At 46.5% G+C, this 22,688-nt stretch overlaps 1 protein-coding gene across 1 annotated transcript; it reads right to left on the reverse strand.

Moving 5' to 3' along the window:
* Positions 1–251: 251 nt before the first annotated feature.
* Positions 252–21,143, reverse strand: LOC137309126 (E3 ubiquitin/ISG15 ligase TRIM25-like). Its single transcript, XM_067977415.1, has 6 exons — positions 20,510–21,143; positions 17,414–17,509; positions 16,490–16,720; positions 12,944–12,966; positions 10,602–10,810; positions 252–3,333 (listed from the first exon to the last, which is right to left on the reverse strand). The coding sequence occupies exons 1-6, from the start codon at positions 21,068–21,070 to the stop codon at positions 2,810–2,812; spliced, it is 1,644 nt and encodes a 547-aa protein (XP_067833516.1). The 5' UTR covers positions 21,071–21,143; the 3' UTR covers positions 252–2,809.
* Between the last annotated feature and the right edge of the window lie 1,545 nt (positions 21,144–22,688).

The raw sequence follows: 22,688 nt of genomic DNA on the forward strand, positions 1-22,688 counted from the left end.
CCTTTAACCTTCGAGACAATCTGCTGAATGAGACTTTTCCAATGTGGCCAACCTTCCCAGCATGTCGTCTTGAACAGTCAGTTTAACCGTTCCTTTGTTGAATTAATACTTTTAACCAAACTCAGCTCCTTTAATAACTGGTATTGAAAGTCCAAAATCCTTCAATCGCCCCTCAAGTGAGTGTGAGGTCGAACAACTCACTTTAACCCATTCATTGAATCTGAATTGCACTCACCACAGATCAGGTTAAACATTGTTACAAGAAGTTTAATCACCGTCACATTTACACAAAAGTTCTTTCAAATACGACAAATGGAAAAGAAAAGTGTTACAATCATGACAAGCTGTATAATAACAAAAAGCAGAGACATGATTTTCACCCAAGGATGCTGTCCCACATTATAGACGACCTCCCTCCATTCATGATCCCCAGGGGTCGAGGTCCCCTTTTCAATGTCAGCATTACGTTGTTTCGAATGCTCTGTCAGTCTATCAATATTAGGGGTTTTAAACTACAGAAGTAATCTAAGAAAGTGGTTTCCCTCATTACTTCTCAGTCTTAATCTTCAACACCCTCCCCCTCCCCCCCCCCCCTCCTTTGTGGGATCCTGGGGCCTTATCTAAGATCCTCATCCTGTGAGCATCACAGACCGATCTCCAGCCATTTGCTCTTCTAATCTAAGTTTCATTTGGTTAATATCACACATCATGATACAGACAAAGAAAATCATAATACATTGTACAGAAAACTACAGAAACTAGGCTCCCCCCAAATACTACCATATTATCAAGAAATCTTCGACTTAAAAGATCCTCCAGCTCTCCTTTTTACCATTATCCATCTTGTGGATAATTCTGGCTCAGTATTATTTCTCCCCGGCCCTCAGTTTCCCAATTTCATCGTTAACTCAAAGGAACCCAACCCTGAATTTTGGAAATCCAAATTCTATGTCTGTCTTTACTTTAATTTCAATCCCTCTGATCGGGACCAGTGTGTTTAACACTGTCCTGATTGTTTCATTAACTAGTCGGTTTCTCTATGGAGCATGTGTCAGTGCCTTGATTACCAAGTGTAAATCAGTAGTGATCCAGTATCTGTCCTCACTCTCCTGAGCACATTAACCATTTCATGTAGTGGTGTTGTCAACGTGACTGAGCATGTCTGAGACCCGTCCTTCAGGGCATCTCCATCATGCGTTCCACAGACTGGTTGCCTCACGTGCAAAATATCACATTTACACACACAGCTGTTTCCCAAAATCACACCGAACGTGACATCAAATACAAGCCATTCCTGTGCTTTCAGGCTATCTGATCAACAGACCGGGGGGTGTCTGGAGGTCTTTGCTTATCTCCCCCTGCATGGTCCCGATGTCTCAGGTAGAGCCCAGGTTATAAAATATTCTTCTGACTGTTCAGTATAAGCAAGGACACAACCATCTCCAAGAGAAAGCTATCAATCAACGATTGTTAACTCCCCTTTCCTGACTTTCACTGGATTGTGTATTGATTCCTGATTGATGCCCTTTGGGGGTTGTTCCCAGGTGATCTTTGTTTCTCACCGATCACTCACACATCGTTTTCCTGACCCTTTGGTTTTGGTCGTCACAAAATGTCCCATTATCACCCATGACCACCTGGGACGCTGATTGTAGACCCCAATTGGTGGGGCAATTTTCCTGTTTATATCTCACACACTCAGTCACCTCCACGTGTCTAATTAAGTCAAACATCCTATAATATTACCATTTCCTGTTGGTTGTGAGCCCTGGAGGAACCTTACTGTCCAATAAACTAAAAATCACCACCCCATAAAACACAGATTAAAAGTTCCCAGTCTGGTCCAATGAATCAATACATTTACTTAGTTTCAGACAGATGTGTTACCCCCCTGGGCAGTCCCAGAAGCTCTCAGCGATGCCCAGAAGACCCCGGGGGTGAAATTAGTCTCTGGTGTTTGTGCAACACGGGCATCGTGAATGGACAGCCCATTTTACACCCGCACCATTTTCTTTCCCACTGAAGTCAGTGTAACTCCGGCTGTCGATTCACCATCGCTGTTTGGAGCGACCGTCAAAGAACAATTTCAAACCACAGCCTCAGATTCTCACAGCAGCACTTTAAAGGGACCGTGCCCTGTCACTACCATTCACTACTGAGATTCATACAGTCGTGCCCTGTCACTACCATTCACTACTGAGATTAATACAGTCGTGCCCTGTCACTACCATTCACTACTGTGATTAATGCAGTTGTGCCTGCTACTATTCTGATTCACTACTGTGATTAATACCACTACAATTCTGCAACTAAAGTGGTAAAATTCTACAACTGAAGGAGACAATTAATTGGAACGCTACGAATTACAAGCAAACTCACCAAAAGCAGCTATTTTTAGCTTTAGTGACAGATCCTCACAAAGAAAATCACAAAGACCCCGGATCCTAAAAAGCAGCGAAGCACTGAGCTCCTGACATCATCAGAGGGGCGGAGCTGGGAGCGACATCATCAGAGGGGCAGAGCCGGGAGCGACATCATCAGAGGGGCAGAGCCGGGAGCGACATCATCAGAGGGGCAGACCCGGGAGCGACATGATCAGAGGGGCAGACCCGGGAGCGACATCATCAGAGGGGCAGAGCCGGGAGCGACATCATCAGAGGGGCAGACCTGGGAGCGACATCAGAAGTGCAGTCCTGGAAGTGACATCATCAGAGGGGCGGTCCTGTAAGTGACATCATCAGAGGGGAAGACCTGAAAGTGACATCAGTCCTCAACCGGAAGTAACGTCACCGAGTCTCCGATATCAGGATTAATTTAACAGTTTTAGGGATGTTTTTTTCCCACAATAAAATGCCGGAAACACGGGTTCAGTGAATGTGGTTTGAAATGTGTGTAAATGTGTCAGTGAGTCAGTGACCCGGTGAAATGACACAGTCCTGGCCTCGTAATCGAACTGAACTCGGATCCGGCTCTTAGACGGGATCATTGGGAGGAGAGTGAACTGGAAATTGTGACCGGCTGTGAGAGAAACAACACCATAACTTAAACACCAGGATTTACTGCTGACACCGAGACCAGACTCTCTCCCCTCTCTCTCTGCGCTCCCACACACCATCCCTATTCTCCAGTCTTTCCCATCAGTCTCCACATCCCAGGAATGGGATCCTGAGGAGAAACTCTGGGAGCAGAGGACTTGGGGACAGTCTTTAAACCTCTCTGGGTGAGGTGAGTAGGGCTGATCCTGTTCAGTCCGTGTTACTGATCTCAGATCATCCGACAGAACCAAGTTCCAGTTTGCTGTCTTTGGATCCAGGCTCATTGCTGACCTTTGCCCTAGAGAGGAGAGAAGCGATTGGTCAGACAGGGTTATTCCACTCCCATCAATGATTGACAGCTGCAGGGTGGGAGTGTCAGTATTTCCCAGACACTGTCAGCCCCATATTACCTCTAAGACTGTGTTCATCCCCTGTTGAATAGATGGCCTTTGATCAGAATCACTGTTAAATAGCAGTGTGTGGGTCCCAGTGCTGTACACTCAGTGCAAACACTGCAGTGGAGACACACAGTAGTAGTCAGTTTAATCACTAAAGCCCCTGGCACTGTGCACATGTTCTCCCAGACACAATGGAGGGGATTCACCGGCACACAACACATCCCACAGACTCACAGTTACAGCCCCACAATCTCAGCACTGGCTGTACTGGGAACACACAGCTCACAGGAGTGTGCCCTGGGCTCTCTCCCTCCTGTTACTGTCCCATCCTGAATACAGGTGTGTGTCCTGGGCTCTCTCCCTCCTGTTACTGTTCCATCCAGTTCCAGTACAGCTACAACACTGGCATCTACCCGACAATGTGGAAAATTGCCCAGGTATGTCCTGTCCACAAAAAGCAGGACAAATCCAATCCGGCCAATTACCGCCCCATCAGTCTACTCTTAATCATCAGCAAAGTGATGGAAGGTGTCGTCGACAGTGCAATCAAGCAGCACTTACTCACCAATAACCTGCTCACCAATGCTCAGTTTGGGTTCCGCCAGTACCACTCGGCTCCAGACCTCATTACAGTCTTGGTCCAAACATGGACAAAAGAGCTGAATTCCAGAGGTGAGAGTGACAGCCCTTGACATCAAGGCAGCATTTGACTGAGTGTGGCACCAAGGAGCCCTAGTAAAATTGAAGTCAATGGGAATCGGGGGAAAACTCTCCAGTGGCTGGAGTCATACCTAGCACAAACGAAGATGGTAGTGGTTGATGGCGGCCAATCATCTCAGCCCCAGGACATTGCTGCAGGAGTTCCTCATGGCAGTGTCCGAGGCCCAACCATCTTCAGCTGCTTCATCAATATCCTTCCCTCCATCATAAGGTCAGAAATGGGGATGTTCGCTGATGATTGCACAGTGTTCAGTTCCATTCGCAACCCCTCAGATAATGAAGCAGTCCTAGCCGGCATGCAGCAAGACCTGGACAACATCCAGGCTAGGGCTCATAAGTAGCAAGTAACATTCGCGCCAGACAAGTACCAGGCAATGACCATCATCAATGGCATTACCATCGCTGAATCCCCCACCTTCAACATCCTGGGGGTCACCAATGACCAGAAACTTAACTGGACCAGCCATATAAATACTGTGGCTGCAAGAGCAGGTCAGAGGCTGGGTATTCTGTGGTGAGTGACTCACCTCCTGACTCCCCAAAGCCTTTCCACCATCTACAAGGCACAAGTCAGGAGCGTGATGGAATACTTTCCACTTGCCTGGATGACTGCAGCTCCAACAACACTCAAGAAGCTCGCCACCATTCAGTACAAAGCAGCCCGCTTGATTGGCACCCCATCCACCACGCGAAACATTCACTTCCTTCACCACCGGCGCACTGTGGCTGCAGTGTGTACCATCCACAGGATGCACTGCAGCAACTCACCAAGGCTTCTTCAACAGCACCTCCCAAACCCGTGACCTCTACCACCTAGAAGGACAAGAGCAGCAGGCACATGGGAACACCACCACCTGCACATTCCCCTCCAAGTCACACACCATCCAGACTTGGAAATATATCGCCGTTCCTTCATCGTTGCTAGGTCAAAATCCTGGAACTCCCTTCCTAACAGCACTGTGGGAGAACCTTCACCACACGGACTGCAGCGGTTCAAGAAGGCGGCTCACCACCACCTTCTCGAGGGCAATTAGGGATGGGCAATAAATGCTGGCCCACATCCCATGAACGAATAAAAAAAAATCCTGAAAAAGGAGTGTGCCCTGGGCTCTCTCCCTCCTGTTACTGTTCCATCCTGCTCACAGCTCTGATTAAAGTCTCCATTAGTTTCCACACAGCAGTGAGGATTCAGTTGTGAATTGAGATGAATCTGATGTCCCTTCTGTACATTAAACTGTTGCTCCCTGTTCACCCTGAATTCACCAAAACTCCCTCTGGCCCTGGGTCTCAGACTTGGACCAATTCCAAGCTGTGAGGAGGGAACAGGTGCAGGAACTCGACCCTCAAATCCCTCGCACTGAAGAAACATCACCAAGAATTCTTTGATTAAGAAAGGGAAGTTAGATTATGAAAAGAAATTAGCAAAAAATATAAAAACAGATAGCAAGAGTTTCTATCGTTATATAAAAAGAAAAAGGGTGGCTAAGGCAAACGTCGGTCCTTTAGAGGATGAGACCGGGAAATTAATGGTGGGAAACATGGAGATGGCAAAAATGCTGAACAAATATTTTGTTTCAGTCTTTACGGTAGAGGACACTAAGAATATCCCAACACTGGACAAACAGGGGACTCTCGGGGGGGGGTGGTAGGAGCTAAATACGATTAAAATCACTCAGGAGATGGTACTCAGTAAAATAATGGGACTCAAAGCGGATAAATCCCCTGGACCTGATGGCTTACATCCTAGGGTCTTGAGGGAAGTGGCAGTAGGGATTGTGGATGCTTTGGTGATAGTTTTCCAAAATTCCCTGGACTCAGGAGAGGTCCCGGCAGATTGGAAAACTGCTAATGTAACACCGTTATTTAAAAAGGGTAGTAGGCAGAAGGCTGGAAATTATAGGCCAGTTAGCCTAACATCTGTGGTGGGTAAAATTTTGGAGTCTATTATTAAGGAGACAGTAACGGAGCATTTAGATAAGCATAATTTAATAGGACAAAGTCAGCATGGCTTTATGAAGGGGAAGTCATGTCTGACAAATTTGCTTGAGTTCTTTGAGGATATAACGTACAGGGTGGATAAAGGGGAACCAGTGGACGTAGTGTATTTAGACTTCCAGAAGGCATTCGACAAGGTGCCACATAAAAGATTATTACTTAAGATAAAAAATCACGGGATTGGGGGTAATATTCTGGCATGGGTGGAGGATTGGTTATCGAACAGGAAGCAGAGAGTTGGGATAAATGGTTCATTTTCGGACTGGCAACCAGTAACCAGTGGTGTTCCACAGGGGTCGGTGCTGGGTCCCCAACTCTTTACAATCTATATTAACGATTTGGAGGAGGGGACCGAGTGCAACATATAAAAATTTGCAGATGATACAAAGATGGGAGGGAAAGTAGAGAGTGAGGAGGACATAAAAAACCTGCAAGGGGATATAGACAGGCTGGGTGAGTGGGCGGAGATTTGGCAGATGCAATATAATATTGGAAAATGTGAGGTTATGCACTTTGGCAGGAAAAATCAGAGAGCAAGTTATTTTCTTAATGGCGAGAGACTGGAAAGTACTGCAGTACAAAGGGATCTGAGGGTCCTCGTGCAAGAAAATCAAAAAGTTGGTATGCAGGTGCAGCAGGTGATCAAGAAAGCCAACGGAATGTTGGCTTTTATTGCTAGGGGGATAGAATATAAAAACAGGGAGGTATTGCTGCAGTTATATAAGGTATTGGTGAGACCGCACCTGGAATACTGCATACAGTTTTGGTGTCCACACTGAAGAAAAGACATACTTGCTCTCGAGGCAGTACAAAGAAGGTTCACTCGGTTAATCCCGGGGATGAGGGGGTGGACATATGAGGAGAGGTTGAGTAGATTGGGACTCTACTCATTGGAGTTCAGAAGAATGAGAGGCGATCTTATTGAAACATATAAGATTGTGAAGGGGCTTGATCGGGTGGATGCAGTAAGGATGTTCCCAAAGATGGGTGAAACTAGAACTAGGGGGCATAATCTTAGAATAAGGGGCTGCTCTTTCAAAACTGAGATGAGGAGAAACTTCTTCACTCAGAGGGTGGTGGGTCTGTGGAATTTGCTGCCCCAGGAAGCTGTGGAAGCTACATCATTAGATAAATTTAAAACAGAAATAGACAGTTTTCTAGAAGTAAAGGGAATTCGGGGTTATGGGGAGCGGGCAGGAAATTGGACATGAAGCTGAGCTCGGATCGGTCAGTGCCCTGTGGGTGGCGGAGAGGGCCCAGGGGCTGAGTGGCCGGGTCCTGCTCCTACTTCTTGTGTTCTTTAGATTTGTGGTTGGGATCAGATCAGCCGTGATCTTATTGAATGGCGGAGCAGGCTCGAGGGGCCGATTTGCCGACTCCTGCTCCTATTTCTTATGTTATGTTCTTATGAGAAAGAAAAGGTTCAATGGAAAAATAAAGGGTTAAATAGAAATCATAGAATCTTACAGCACAGAAGGAGGCCATTTGGCCCATTGTGCCTGTGCCGGCTCTTTGAAAGAGCTGTCCAATTAGTCCCACTTCCCCGCTCTTTCCACATAGCCCTGCAAATTTTTCCTTTTCAAGTATTTATCCGATTCCCTTTTGAAAGTTATTATTGAATCTGCTTCCACCGCCCTTTCAGGCAGTGCATTCCAGATCAGAACAACTCGCTGTAAAAAAAATTCTCCAAATCTCCCCTCTGGTTCTTTTGCCAATTACCTTAAATCTGTGTCCTCTGGTTACCGACCCTCCTGCCATTGGAAACAGTTTCTCCCTCTCTACTCTAGGAAAATCACTCAAAATTTTGAACTCCTCTGTTAAATCTGCCCTTAACCGTCTCTGCACTAAGGATAAATGAGCAGATAATGGAGAGCAAGTTGGCGACAAAACAGAAAACAGAGAGTCGGGGTTAAGGGTAGTTACTCAGACTGGCAAAAGGTGGGAAGTGGTGTTCCCCAGGGATCGGTGCTGGGACCACTGTTGTTCGCAATTTATATTAATGATTGGTATTCGGGTACAATTTCAAAATTTGCAGACGACACCAAATTGGGGGGTGTGGTTAATACAAAGGAAGAATGTGTCAAAATACAAGAGGACATTAATAAACTTACAGAGTCGGCTGTAATTGGCAAATGAATTGCAATATAGATAAGTGTGAGGTGGTGCATTTTAGTAGGAAGAATAAAGAGGCCACAAACTGCTTGTTCAATAAGAGTCTAAATGGGGTAGAGGAGCAAAGCGATCTGGGGGTACAGACACACAAATCACTAAAAGTAGCGACACAGGTTAATAAGGCCATAAAAAGGCAAATCAAGCACTGGGGTTCATTTCTAGATGGGTAGAATTGAAAAGCAAAGATGTTAAACCTATATAGAATCTTAGTTAGACCACACTTGGAGTATTGTGAACAGTTCTGGTCTCCATATTATAAATAGAATATAGAGGCATTGGAGAGGGTGCAAAAAAAGATTCACAAGGATGATATCAGAACTGAGAGGATAAACTTGTCAGGAAAGGCTGAACAGGCTGAAACTCTTTACTCTAGAAAACAGAAGACTGAGGGGTGACCTGATAGAGGTTTTTAAGATAGTGAAAGGGTTTGATAAGGTAGACGTAGAGAAAATGTTTCCACTTGTGGGGGAGTCCAAAACTAGAGGTCATAAGTACAAAATAGTCGCTAATAAATCCAATCGGGAATTCAGGAGAAACCTCTTTACCCAGAGAGTGGTGAGAATGTGGAACTCACTACCACAAGGAGCAGTTCAGGCAAATAGCACAGATGTATTGAAGGGAAAGCTCGATAAACACATGATGGAGAAAGGAATAGAAGGATATCCTGATAGGGTGAGATGAAGTAGAGAGGGAGGAGGCTTGTGTGGAGCATAAATGCCAGCATGAACCAGTTGGGCCGAATGGCCTGTTTCTGTGCTGTGGACAAGATGTGACTCGATGTTAAGAGAACAATCCCAGTTTCTCGAATCTCTCCACATCCCTGCACCATTCTAGTACATCTCCTCGGCACCCTCTCCAAGTCCTCGACATCAATTGAATTACATAGAATGTAAAGCAGAGAAATAGGCCATTCGGCCCAACTGGTCCATGCTGGTGTTAATGCTCCACACTAACCTCTTCCTTTCCTACTTCATCTCACCCTATCAGTATATCCTTCTATTCCTTTCTCCCTCATGTGTTTATCCAGCTTCCACTTAAATGTATCTGTGTCTTCGCCTCAACTATTCCATGTGGGAGCGAGTTCCACATTCTCACCACTCTCAGTAAAGAAGATTCTCCTGAGTTCCCTATTGGATTTATTAGTGACCATCTTATATTTATGACCCCTAGTTTTGGGCTCCCGACAAGTGGCAACATCTACCTTGTCTGTACCCTATCGAACACCTTCATAATCTTAAAGACCTCTATCAGGTCACCCCTCAGCTTCTCTTTTCGAGAGAAAGGAGCCCCAGCCTGTTCAACCTTTCATGATAGAACTGAGAGGTTGTACCTGTCATCATCCTTGTGAATTTTTTTTTTTGCACATTATCCAGTGCCTCTACATCCTTTTTATAATATTGAGACCAGAACTGTGCACCGTACTCCAAGTGTGGCCTATCCAAGATATATAGAGACCAGAACAGTGCATAGTATAGAATCATAGAAAAGTTACGGCACAGAAGGACGCCATTCGGCCCATCGTGTCCGCGTCAACTGAAAATAAGCCACCCAGCCTAATCCCACTTTCCAGCACTTGGCCCGTAGACTTGTAGTTACGGCGCTTCAGGTGCACATCCTGGTACTTTTCAAATGAGTTGAGGGTTTCTGCCTCTACCACCCTCTCAGGCAGTGAGTTCCAGACCCCCACCGCCCATTGGGTGAATTTTTTTTTCGTCAGCTCCCGTTTAATCCTTCTACCAATCAGTTTAATCTATGTCCCCTGGTTATTGACCTCTCTGCGAAGGGAAACAGGTCCTTCCTATCCACTCTATCAAGGCCCCTCAAAAAATTGTATATATTTCAGTTAAATCACCCGTCAGCCTCCTCTGTTCCAAAGAGAACAACCCCAGCCTGTCCAACCTTTCCTCACAGCTAAAATTCTCCAGTCCTGGCAACATCCTCGTAAATCTCCTCTGTACCCTCTCTTGTGGAATTACATCCTTCCTGTAATGTGGTGACCAGAACTGTATGCAGTACTGAAGCTGTGGCCGAGCCAGTGTTTCACTCCAAGTGTGGTCTAACCAAGGTTTGATACAAGTTTAACATAACTTCCCCACTTCTCCATTCATATGTCTTCAGTACACACCGCCTTCCTACTCTTTCAGTCCAATCAGTATATTGATCGTAATCCCCCTGGAAATCTTATTTTAATGATTCAATAACAGTTTCTTCATGTCTCAGACAAGCCCAGCCAACAGCAATCATCTCTAACCTGAGGGCTTTAATCTAAGTGCCTCCTCACCTCTTGAAATTCTTAACCTTGACATCTCTCCTAAAGTGTGGTGCCCAGAATTGGAGAAAAGCTGCACGTTTTTCCTTATCATTCCCAATATGTCTGAGTGGTACTTTTCCGATCCATTCAGCCTCTTCTGGACAAGTTGAGATATTTTGGACAGGTTCAGGGTGAGCGCTGGAACATCTGGGTCTGTGACTCTCTGAGTCTCAGTCACTCTGTAATGAAAGAGGAGAGAATGTTTTTATCAGTGGGGACATTTCAGATCAGAAACCCAAAGGGGAACTAGTGATCAGTGCAACAACCTGCACCCCTTCTAATGCTCGTACTGACACCCCGCAGCAACCCATCCTGAGAATGGCAGAATCCCGGGATTTGCAGTCTCCCTGCATTCACACTGATCTCCACACGAGCAGTGGGATCCTGGTTTGCTGTCACTTCAGCTCAGTGTGTGATTTTCAAAGCCGTCTGTGTTCAGTCCAGTTTCTCTGTACTGGAGCCCTTATCTTTCCATTATTAATAATTATTATTATCCCGAGGGTCTCCAGTCTTTGCTCCCCACTCTCTGCAGGAACACACTCACTACAATCATGTGAAGTGAGGAGAGGAGAAGGAACAGCCTCCCAGGGACCTGGGATCGGTGGGATTCCCTCACAGAGTGTCCAGTCACACTGACATCACTGGGACATTTCAGCACACACTCATTTCTCTGTTAGTGAATAGAATGAGCCAATCACAAGACATTTTACTGTCACTCTGACACTGGGACCTGCCCCTCTCCTCATTTCTCCATGGGCTGGTTGATAGAACAAGCCAATCACACAGCACTTACTGACCCAATGGAATAAAGCTGTCACTGACACACATGGAGCCTTTAGGAAGCCTCGGTTAGATACAGGTCACTGCAGGTTTCTCTCACTCTCAATTCCTGTCATGATGTGGAGATGCCGGTGATGGACTGGGGTTGACAATTGTAAACAATTTTACAACACCAAGTTATAGTCCAGCAATTTTATTTTAAATTCACAAGCTTTCGGAGATTTTCTCCTTCCTCAGGCAAATGTTTCAAGAGCTCCTTGAAGCCTACGCATTTATACATATTGAACAATACATGGTGTTTACAGACTGCCCCTGCAACTGCCCGTTGCCAAGGCAATCACCGTGTTCAGACAGAGAGGTGTCACCTGCAGAACCCCCGAATACACATTCAACAAAAAAACAAACAGGGAAAAAAAACAGAGAAAAAAAACACAGAGAGAGGCAGAAACATCCGGAAGGCAGAGAGAGCCAGCAAATGACCCATTATATTAAAAACAGATAACATTTGTTCGCTGGTGGGGTAACGTGTAGCGTGACATGAACCCAAGATCCCGGTTGAGGCCGTCCTCATGGGTGCGGAACTTGGCTATCAATTTCTGCTCGACGATTTTGCGTTGTCGTGTGTCTCGAAGGCCGCCTTGGAGTACGCTTACCCGAAGGTCGGTGGATGAATGTCCATGACTGCTGAAGTGTTCCCCGACTGGGAGGGAACCCTCCTGTTTGGCGATTGTTGCGCGGTGTCCGTTCATCCGTTGTCGCAGCGTCTGCATGGTCTCGCCAATGTACCATGCTCTGGGGCATCCTTTCCTGCAACGTATGAGGTAGACAACGTTGGCCGAGTCACAGGAGTATGAACCATGCACCTGGTGGGTGGTGTCATCTCGTGTGATGGTGGTATCTGTGTCGATGATCTGGCATGTCTTGCAGAGGTTACCGTGGCAGGGTTGTGTGGCGTCGTGGACGCTGTTCTCTTGAAAGCTAGGTAGTTTGCTGCGAACGATGGTCTGTTTGAGGTTGGGTGGCTGTTTAAAGGCGAGTAGTGGAGGTGTGGGGATGGCCATAGCGAGGTGTTTGTCCTCATTGATGACATGTTGAAGGCTGCGGAGAACATGGCGTAGTTTCTCCGCTCCGGGGAAGTACTGGACGACAAAGGGTACTCTGTTGGTTGCGTCCCGTGTTAGTCTCCTGAGGAGGTCTATGCGATTTTTTGCTGTGGCCCGTCGGAACTGTCGATCGATGAGTCGAGCGTCATATCCCGTTCTTACTAGGGCGTCTTTCAGCGTCTGTAGGTGTCTAACAGGTTCCTAAGAAGCTCTACACACCGATGGAACAGCCCATCTCACTCCCATTTCCCACAGGCTGCCTGAGCCAAGAACCCCTCAAACCAGTTAAACATCACTCAATATTCGCCCCATTTGAAAGCCCCTGATCTGGGGAGGTTTCCAAGCGGTGATTCTACTTTCACTCTTCTCCCAGATACAGGTGAAGGTTCCCTATCAGCAGCAGGTACTGTATGACTGAGAGGAACTTACCTGGAAAGGAGCTGCTTCGAGTTCTGTGAATAAAGAGAGGAGATCAAATCAGTCAATAGAATCATAGAATCTGACTGCACAGGAGGAGGCCATTCGGCCCATTGTGCCTGTGCTGGCTCTTTGAAAGAGCTGTCCAATTAGTCCCACTCCCCCTGCTCTTTCCCCATAGGCCTGCAAATTTTCCCCTTCAAGTATTTATCCAATTCCCTTTTGAAAGTTATTTTTGAATCTGCTTCCACCGCCCTTTCAGGCAGCGCATTCCAGATCAGAACAATTCGCTTCCTAAAAATTTTCTCCTCATCTCCCCTCTGGTTCTTTTGCCAATTACCTTAAATCTGTGTCCTCTGGTTACCGACCCTCCTGCCAGTAGTAACAGTTTCTCCTTATTTACTCTATCAAAACCCTTCATGATTTTGAACACCTCCATTAAATCTCCCCTTAACCTTCTCTGCTCAAAGGAGAACAATCCCAGCTTCTCCAGTCTCTCCACATAACTGACATCCCTCATCCCTGGTACCATTCGGGTGAATCTCCTCTGCACCCTCTCTAAGGCCTTCACATCCTTTCTAAAGTGCAGTGCCGAGAATTGGACACAATACTCCAGTTGTGACCTCATGAGTGTTTTATAAAGGTTTAGCATAACTTCCTTGCTTTTGTTCTCTGCCTCTGTTTATAAATGATGTGGAGATGCCGGTGATGGACTGGGGTGGACAAATGTAAGGAATCTTACAACACCAGGTGATAGTCCAACAAATTTATTTTAAAATCACAAGCTTTCGGAGATTATCCCCTTCGTCAGGTGAATCTTGACTCACCTGATGAAGGGGATAATCTCCGAAAGCTTGTGATTTTAAAATAAATTTGTTGGACTATAACCTGGTGTTGTAAGATTCCTTACATCTGTTTATAAAGCCCAGGATCCCGGGTGCTTTTTTAACAGCCTTCTCACCTTGTCCTGCCACCTTCAAAGATTTGTGTACGTACACCCCCAGGTCTCTCTGTTCCTGCACCCTCTTTAAAATTGTACCATTTAGTTTATTTTGCCTCTCCTCATTCTTCCTACCCAAATACATCACCTCACACTTCTCTGTGTTAAATTTCATCTGCCATGTTTCTGCCCATTTCACCAGTCTGTCTCTGTCCTCCTGAAGTCTGATACTATCCTCCTCACTGTTTATTGCATTTCCGAGTTTCGTGTCATCTGCAAACTTTGAAATTATGCCCTGTATACCCAAGTCGAGGTCATTAATATATATCAAAAAGAGCAATGGTCCTAATACTGAGCCCTGGGGAACACCACTGTAAACTTCCCTCCAGTCTGAAAAACAACCGTTGACCACTACTCTCTGCTTTCTGTCTCTGAGCATATCTCGTGTCCACACTGCCACTGTCCCTTTAATCACATGGGCTTCAATTTTGCTAACAAGTTTTCATCGAAGAATTCGATCAAGTTAGTCCAACACGACTTGCCTTTAATAAATCTGTGTTGTCTGTTGTTTATTATCCCATTTTCTTCCAAGTGACAATTAATTTTGTCTCGGATTATTGTCTCTAGAAATTTCCCCACCATCGATGTTAGGCTGACTGGCCTGTAGTTGCCGGGTTTATCCCTCTCCCCTTTTTTTGAACAGAGGTGTAACATTTGCAATCCTCCAGTCCTCTGCCAGAGCCTCCACCATTTCCACCCTTACTTCCCTCAGCAACCTCGGATGCATCCCACCCGGACCGGGTGACTTTTCTACTTTGAGAGCTGCCAACCCTTTTAGTACTTCCTCTTTATCTATTTTAATCCTCTCCAGTTTCTCTCCCCCCTCCTCCTTTACTGTAAGATTGGCAGCATCCTCTTTACTGAAGACCGATGCAAAGTATTCATTTCGTACCTCAGCCATTCCCTCTGCCTCCACAAGAAGGTTTCCTTTTTGTTCTTAGTCGGCCCCACCTTTCCTTTAACTACCCTTTTACACTTTGTAAGTTTCTAAAAGACTTCATGTTACCCGCTAATCTTTTCTCATACATTATCTTCACCCCTCTTATTTCCTTTTTCGGTTCTCCTCTGCACTCTCTGTATTCTGCTTGATTCTCTACTGTGATTACTGTCTATTATGAACCTGACATTTATCATAAGCCTCCTTTTTCTGTTTCATTTTAATCTCTATTTCTTCAATCATCCAGGGAGCTCTAGCTCTGGATGCCCTTCCTTTCCCCCTCACAGGAATGTCTCTAGTCTGTACCCGAACTATCTCCTCTTTGAAGGCCTCCCATTGCTCATTTACTGTTTTACCTGCCAATCTTTGTTTCCAACCCACCTGGGCCAGATCCCTTTTCAACTCACAGAAATTAGCCCTCCTCCGGTTGAGTATTTTTACATTTGATTGTTTCTTGTCCTTTTCCATTACTTTTCTAAACCTAATGATATTGTGATCACTGTTTCCCAAATGCTCCCCCACTGAAACATGCTCCACTTGCCTCACTTCATTCCCCAGAACGAGATCCAGCACTGCTTCCTTCCTCATTGGGCTGGAAACATATTGAAGAAAGTTCTCCTGAACACATTTGAGGAATTCCTCCCCCTCTTTGCCCTTTACTCTGTTTTTTCCCCAGTCCATATTCGGATAATTGAACTCCCCCATTATCACTATTCGATTGTTTATACAACAAACCAATCAACACCCAATGAAACCAAACCGTGAATTTGGGATTGAGAGTAAAGAGTTCAGTGTATAACAGTAGGTGGGGCCAGTCACAGGAATGGGGAATAATCCAACATTTCACTGCACTCCATCCTGGGGCAGCACCAACACTCCTGGGGCAGGGCTGAGGGGGCAGCACCAACACTCCTAGGGCAGGGCTGAGGGGGCAGCACCAACACTCCTGGGGCAGGGCTGAGGGGGCAGCACCAACACTCCTGGGGCAGGGCTGAGGGGGCAGCACCAACACTCCTGGGGCAGGGCTGAGGGGGCAGCACCAACACTCCTGGGGCAGGGCTGAGGGGGCAGCACCAACACTCCTGGGGCAGGGCTGAGGGGGCAGCACCAACACTCCTGGGGCAGGGCTGAGGGGGCAGCACCAACACTCCTGGGGCAGGGCTGAGGGGGCAGCACCAACACTCCTGGGGCAGGGCTGAGGGGGCAGCACCAACACTCCTGGGGCAGGGCTGAGGGGGCAGCACCAACACTCCTGGGGCAGGGCTGAGGGGGCAGCACCAACACTCCTGGGGCAGGGCTGAGGGGGCAGCACCAACACTCCTGGGGCAGGGCTGAGGGGGCAGCACCAACACTCCTGGGGCAGGGCTGAGGGGGCAGCACCAACACCCCTGGGGCAGGGCTGAGGGGGCAGCACCAACACTCCTGGGGCAGGGCTGAGGGGGCAGCACCAACACTCCTGGGGCAGGGCTGAGGGGGCAGCACCAACACTCCTGGGGCAGGGCTGAGGGGGCAGCACCATTGCTGGGCCCCACCAACAATCTTCAAACAATTCAGCCCTCACACCAGGCTCACAGAAACGCCCCATTCCCCAGACATGGCCCTGTTAATATTGAAGATGTACCTGAATAAAGGAGAGAGGGTCCCTCTGTTCCAGACTCTGGTATTCTCCATCTATTAATGTCATCTGTTCCATCCTCTTGTTTAATGCTTCAGAACAGCTTCTAATCTGTGAGAGAGCTCGGAGCCCCTCCTCATCGATCAGTTTCAGTGCGTATTCTTCATCTTCTTCCAGCTGTCTCCTCCAGTCAGAGTAGCTCTTCGATAGCTTTCCTTTCAGCTCATTGATTTGTGTCTGAAACCCAAACCAACTCTCATTACAAACGGCCCTTCCACACAGCTCTTACCCTGAGCAGACAGCACTTTCCAGGGACGGGACAGTTTGTTTCGATCACTACTCGATCACCCGTTAAAGATAGACGAGCAGTGGGGGGTGTCTACTGGGAGAGAAAACAGAGTTTAATGAGTGTTGCCTTGAGCCTTGAGTTTAAAAGAAAGAGCACTGTATTTAGACTGTGTATGGCACTGCCACCTGGTCCATCCACACCTGGAGTGATGGGTCCAGTTTTGGTGCCCACGCCTGGTGAAGGAGATCAAGACTCTGGAGAGGACGGTGGCCAGAATGACACGTAGTCTGATGGATTTAATTCTGAGGATCGTCTCCAAGAGGGAGGGTCATTTAGAGAAAGGCAGGCCGGGACGGACAGGATTGAGGTTTTTAAAATGATGGAGGGATTATTGGACTCACTGGTTGGGTGAGGTATTGAGATGCATCGGGATGGTAGGACCAGAGGGTCTGTGTATAAAATCCATAGGCACAGAGTTAGGTTAGACACCAGAGTCCGCGATCTCTGGAACAGACTCCCTGAACATGTGGGGGGTTTGGAGTCACTCCCACCCTTTAAAAGGGAACTGGGGAGGAATTTCCCAGAGTTTGTCCTGAATTGGCTGCAGATTCCAGAGTAAATCCAGTTCCACTTTTCCCTACCTTTATTTCAGCTTCTGATCTCTCCAAGTCTCGCTGTTTGCTGGAACAATTCTGCTGGACTCCCCGAAGCCTCTCGATTTCTCTCTCCAATTCTTCCTGTAAAGGCAATTGGAAAGTTTTCAAAAGGGATTCAAACTGGAATTTAAAGGGGAAATGATTCCGTTCCAGGAGTGACCCCACTGGTTGTGGATAGAAAGTGGTTTGGGGGATTCTCAGTGTCTGGGCCCTGAGCAGAAATATTCCCTTCTGTGGCTCTCAGTAAAGAGGCGCTCCCTGCCCTGTATAAACTGAGTGACCACACACACCGGCTTCTTTTCACACTGACACACCGTGTGCTGCATTTTCACACGGACTCAGCTCCTCCATTTCCAGGAATCAGCCGAGGGGAAAGGGAGACAGACTCAGTCACACCAGCATTTCTCAAACACCAATTCCCTCTTGTTGTGAGAAACAGTTTCTCCCCCCAGCCCCTGAGTCACTCCCCGTGGGTGTCCCTCACTCCCCCCACCGGTGATGGTCCTCTCCCTGATGGTCAGATGGCAGAATACCCCAGTGTTACACAGGGCTCCAACATGCTCTGCTCTACAGCCCTATACCATGGAGTGCCAGTTCTCACAGGTGCCCACACTGTGAATTACTGAGCTCCACAATGCCCTCACCAGGAGGGGATGAGTGTGGGTGAGGGGCAGTCACCCTGGGCCACTCTCACACCCCTCCCAGTGCCCACCCTGTTCTCTCAGACAGACTGTAAGAGAAAGGTGAGGGAGCATCTGACTGACAAAAAATAACTAGCCGTAAACCCAGACCTGGGGCAGCAAGAAAACACTGGGCTGAATCAGCACTGTCTGCAATCAGTTCGAATTAATGTTCGTTATTAACAGGAAAACCCTCCCTCAAAAGATTACAGAAAGACTTGCATTTATATTGTGCTTTTCACAACCTCAGAACATCCCAAAGCATTTTACAGCCAATGAAGTATTTTTGAAATGTTGTCACTATTGTAATGCAGGAAACGCGGCAGCCAATTTGTGCACAGCAAGATCCCACAAACAGCAATGTGATAATGACCAGATAATCTGTTTTTAGTGATGTTGGTTGAGGAATAAATATTGGCCTGGACACCAGAGATAACTCCATTGCTCTTCTTCAAGTATGTAAAAAGGAAGAGAGTAGCAAAAGTAAATGTTGGTCCCCTGGAGACTGAGACAGGAGAAATTATAATGGGGAATCAGGAAATGGCAGATGCATTAAACAAATATTTTGTATCTGTATTCCCAGTAGAAGAGACAAAAAAATTACCAGAAATAGTGGGGAACCAAGGGGCTAATGAGAGCGAGGAACTTAAAGTAATTATTATCAGTAGAGAAAAAGTACTTGAGAAACTAACGGGACCAAAAGTTGATAAATCCCCTGGACCTGATGGCCTCCATCCGCGGGTTCTAAAAGAGGTGGCTGCAGAGACAGTGGATGCATTGGTTATCATCTTCCAAAATTCCCAAGATTCCAGAACGGTCCCAGCGGATTGGAAGGTAACAAATGTAACCCCGCTATTCAAGAAAGGAGGGAGAGAGAAAACAGGGAAGAGGGAACTACAGGCCATTTAACCTGGCATCAGTCACGGGAAAATGCTGGAATCCTTTATTAAGGAAGTGGTAACAGGGCATTTAGAACATCATAATATGATTAGGCAGAGTCAACATGGTTTTATGAAAGGGAAATTGTGTTTGTCAAATTTATTAGAGTTTTTTGAGGATGTAACTAGCAGGGTAGATAAAGGGGAACCAGTGGATGTAGTAAATTTGGATTTTGAAAAGGCATTCGATAAGGTGCCACATAAAAGGTTGTTACACAAGATGGGGTTAGGGGTAACATATTAGCATGAATAGAGGATTGGTTAACGGACAGAAAACAGAGAGTGGGGATAAACAGGTCATTTTCAGGTTGGCAGGCTGTAACTAGTCGGGTACCGCAAGGATCAGTGCTTGGGCCTCAGCTATTTACAATCAATATTAATGACTTGGATGAAGGGACCGAGTGTAATGTATCCAAGTTTGCTGATGATACAAAGCTAGGTGGGAAAGTGAGCAATGAGGAGGGCACAAAGGGTCTGCAAAGGGATATAGACAGGTTAAATTAGTGGGCAAGAAGGTGGCAGATGGAGTATAATGTAGGAAAATGTAAGGTTATTCACTGGTGGGAAGAATAGAAAAACAGAATATTTTTTAAATGGTGAGAAACTATTAAATGTTGGTGTTCAGAGACACTTAGGTGTCCTGGTACAAGAAACACAAAAAGTTAGCGTGCAGGTACAGCAAGCAATTAGGAAGGCAAATGGCATGTTGGCCTTTATTGCAAGAGGGTTGGAGTACAAGAGTAAGGAAGTCTTACTACAATTGCACAGGGCTTTGGAGACACCTCATCTGGAGTACTGCACACAGTTTAGAAAACGAGAGGTGATCTCATTGAAACATGTAAGATTCTGAGGGGGCTTGACAGGGTAGAGGCTGAGAGGCTGCTTCCCCTGGCTAGAGAATCTAGAACTAGAGGGCATAGTCTCAGGATAAGGGGTCGGCCATTTAAGACTGAGATGAGGAGGAATTTCTTCACTCAGAGGGTTGTGAATCTTTGTAATTCTCTACCCCAGAGGGCTGTGGATGCTGAGTCATTGAGTATATTCAAGGCTGAGATAGATGAATTTTTGGACTGTCGGTGAATCAAGGGATCTGGGGATCAGGCGGGAAAGTGGAGTTGAGGTTGAAGATCAGCCATGATCTGATTAAATGGGGGAGCGGGCTCGAGGGGCCGTATGGCCCACTCCTGCTCCTGATTCTTATGTTCTTATGTTCAAAATAGTGCCCTGGGATCTTTTACCTCCACCTGAGAGGGCAGGTGGGGCCTCGGTTTAGCATCTCATCCAAAAGATGGCACCTCAAACAGTGCAGCACTCCCTCATTACTGCACTGGAGTGTCAGCCTAGATTTTGTGCTCAAGTCTCTGGAGTGGGACTTAAACCCATGCCTTCCTGCCTCAGAGGCAAGAGTGCTGCTCACTGAGCCATGGCTGACTGTATTTAATATCAGGAATTGTGTCACTCACCTTAATTGCAGCTTGTGCCTGATCGAGGCTCAGCAGTGTGTGGGATTTATGTTTCCCTATTATTGTACAGGAAACACATACACTCTCTGCATCATCTTTACAGTAGTATTCAAGGACCTTCTTATGATCAAGGCACTGTCTCTCTGTAAGGTCAGCCGTAGGCTCGATTAGGGTGTGATCTTTCAAGGCCTCTTTCCGTAAATGTGGTTTTAAATGACTGGAGCAAAAGGAAGCTTCACATTTCAGACACGTCTTCACAGCTGGAGTTGGATTTTCTTCACAGTACTCACACATGACACAGGCTGAATCAGCAGGAGGCTGTGAGCGATTGTATTTCTCCACGATATTACACAGCGTGAAGTTTCTCTCCAGACTGGGCCTGGGGTTGAATTTCCGGCGACACTGAGGGCACTCAAACCCTTCTGGGCCTGCTGTCTGGGCCCAAACTCCCTCAATACATTTCAAACAGAAACTGTGCACACAGGGTAATATCACCGGGTCCTGGTACACCTGGAGACACACAGCACAGGTTAATTCATCCTCGATAGCTCCGGGCTCCATTCCTACAGCACCTGAAAAAGTTTTCACACAGCACAGAGAGAGAGAGAGAGAGCGAGGAACCAGAGCAGGAAGTGAAATTCTTATCAGCACTCTGCGCAAGGAGTGACAAAGTTAGTTTCACTTCATGACTCACTTTGGTTGAAGATGAACCCTTTCAGGCCTGCAGTAGCAGCTCAGAAACAAAAAGCAGAAAAACAAGATTGCAATTTTACAATCTGGAGCCAGAATACAGCAAGCTGGACTCAGAAAACACAAACCGAAAACTAATCAGCTCAGACCAGACCCTAAACGGTTATAAAGAGGAACAATAACCTTCATAAATCCCCCAGAGAGGAAAGGGAAGGAGCTCTCTGGGAGGAATTGAAAATATACAGAAAAAGTTAAAAGGTTCATCGTGGGAAAGTAACCTGTGAGGACACAGAAAATCTGCAAAGGGATATGGACAGGTTAAGTGAGTGGGCGAGAAAGTGGCAGATGGAATATAATGTGGGGAAATGTGAGGTTATTCACTTTTGTCGGAAGAATAGAAAAACAGAATATTGTTTAAATGGTGAGAAACTATTAAATGTTGGTGTTCAGAGAGATCTGGCTGTCCTCGTACAAGAAACACAAAAGTTAGCATGCAGGAACAGCAGGCAATTAGGAAGGCAAATGGAATGTTGGCCTTTATTGCAAGAGGTTGGAGTACAAGAGTAAGGAAGTCTTACTACAATTGTAAACAATTTTACAACACCAAGTTATAGTCCAGCAATTTTATTTTAAATTCACAAGCTTTCGGAGGCTTCCTCCTTCGTCAGGTGAACGATGTGAACATTTTCACATTGTTCACCTGACGAAGGAGGAAGCCTCCGAAAGCTTGTGAATTTAAAATAAAATTGCTGGACTATAACTTGGTGTTGTAAAATTGTTTACAATTGTCAACCCCAGTCCATCACCAGCATCTCCACATCATGATTACTACAATTGGACAGGGATTTAGTGAGACCACACCATAGGGCCCCTCGAGCCTGCTCCGCCATTCAATCAGATCATGGCTGATCTTTTACGTCAATTCCACTTTCCCGCCCTAATAAGAACATTCTGGTGAATCTGTGCTGCACCCCCTCCAGGGCCAATATATCCATCCTGAGGTGCGGTGCCCAGAACTGAACCCAGTCTCCAGATGGGGTCTGACCAGAGGTCTGTACAGCTGGAACATCACTTCCTCCCCTTTGTATCCCAGCCCCCGAGATAAAGGTGAACATTCCATTAACCTTCTACTTTCGATGGTTTTCAGTCTCCCAGGTAACAGGCTGATCCTTTGATCTGAAGTTCTCTGGACACACTGAAAATAAATATAAATAAACCCCGTGATTCAGATATAACAAGTGAGCAATTACACTGAGAGAGGATTCATAGGAACAGGAGGAGGCCATTCAGCCCCTCGAGCCTGTTCCCCCATTCAATCAGATCATGGCTGATCTGTACCTCAACCCCATTTACCCGCCTTTGCTCCGTATCCCTCGATACCCTCACCCAACAAAAATCTATCGATCTCAGTCTTGAAAGCTCCAATTGACCCCCAGCATCCACAGCCTTTTGGGGGAGAGAGTTCCAGATTTCCACTCCCCTTTGTGTG

Source organism: Heptranchias perlo, unplaced genomic scaffold, assembly GCF_035084215.1.
Source record: "Heptranchias perlo isolate sHepPer1 unplaced genomic scaffold, sHepPer1.hap1 HAP1_SCAFFOLD_148, whole genome shotgun sequence".
NCBI lineage: Eukaryota > Metazoa > Chordata > Chondrichthyes > Hexanchiformes > Hexanchidae > Heptranchias > Heptranchias perlo.

Bases quoted from the DNA above. Each gene is read 5' to 3' on its own strand.
- LOC137309126 (XM_067977415.1), bottom strand. From the start codon at position 21,070: ATGGAGCCCGGAGCTATCGAGGATGAATTAACCTGTGCTGTGTGTCTC. The intron at 16,721-17,413 runs GTAGGGAAAAGT...TTTGGGTTTCAG, and splicing joins GATCAGAAGCTGAAATAAAG to ACACAAATCAATGAGCTGAA. The intron at 12,967-16,489 runs GTACATCTTCAA...CTTTATTCACAG, and splicing joins ACCCTCTCTCCTTTATTCAG to AACTCGAAGCAGCTCCTTTC.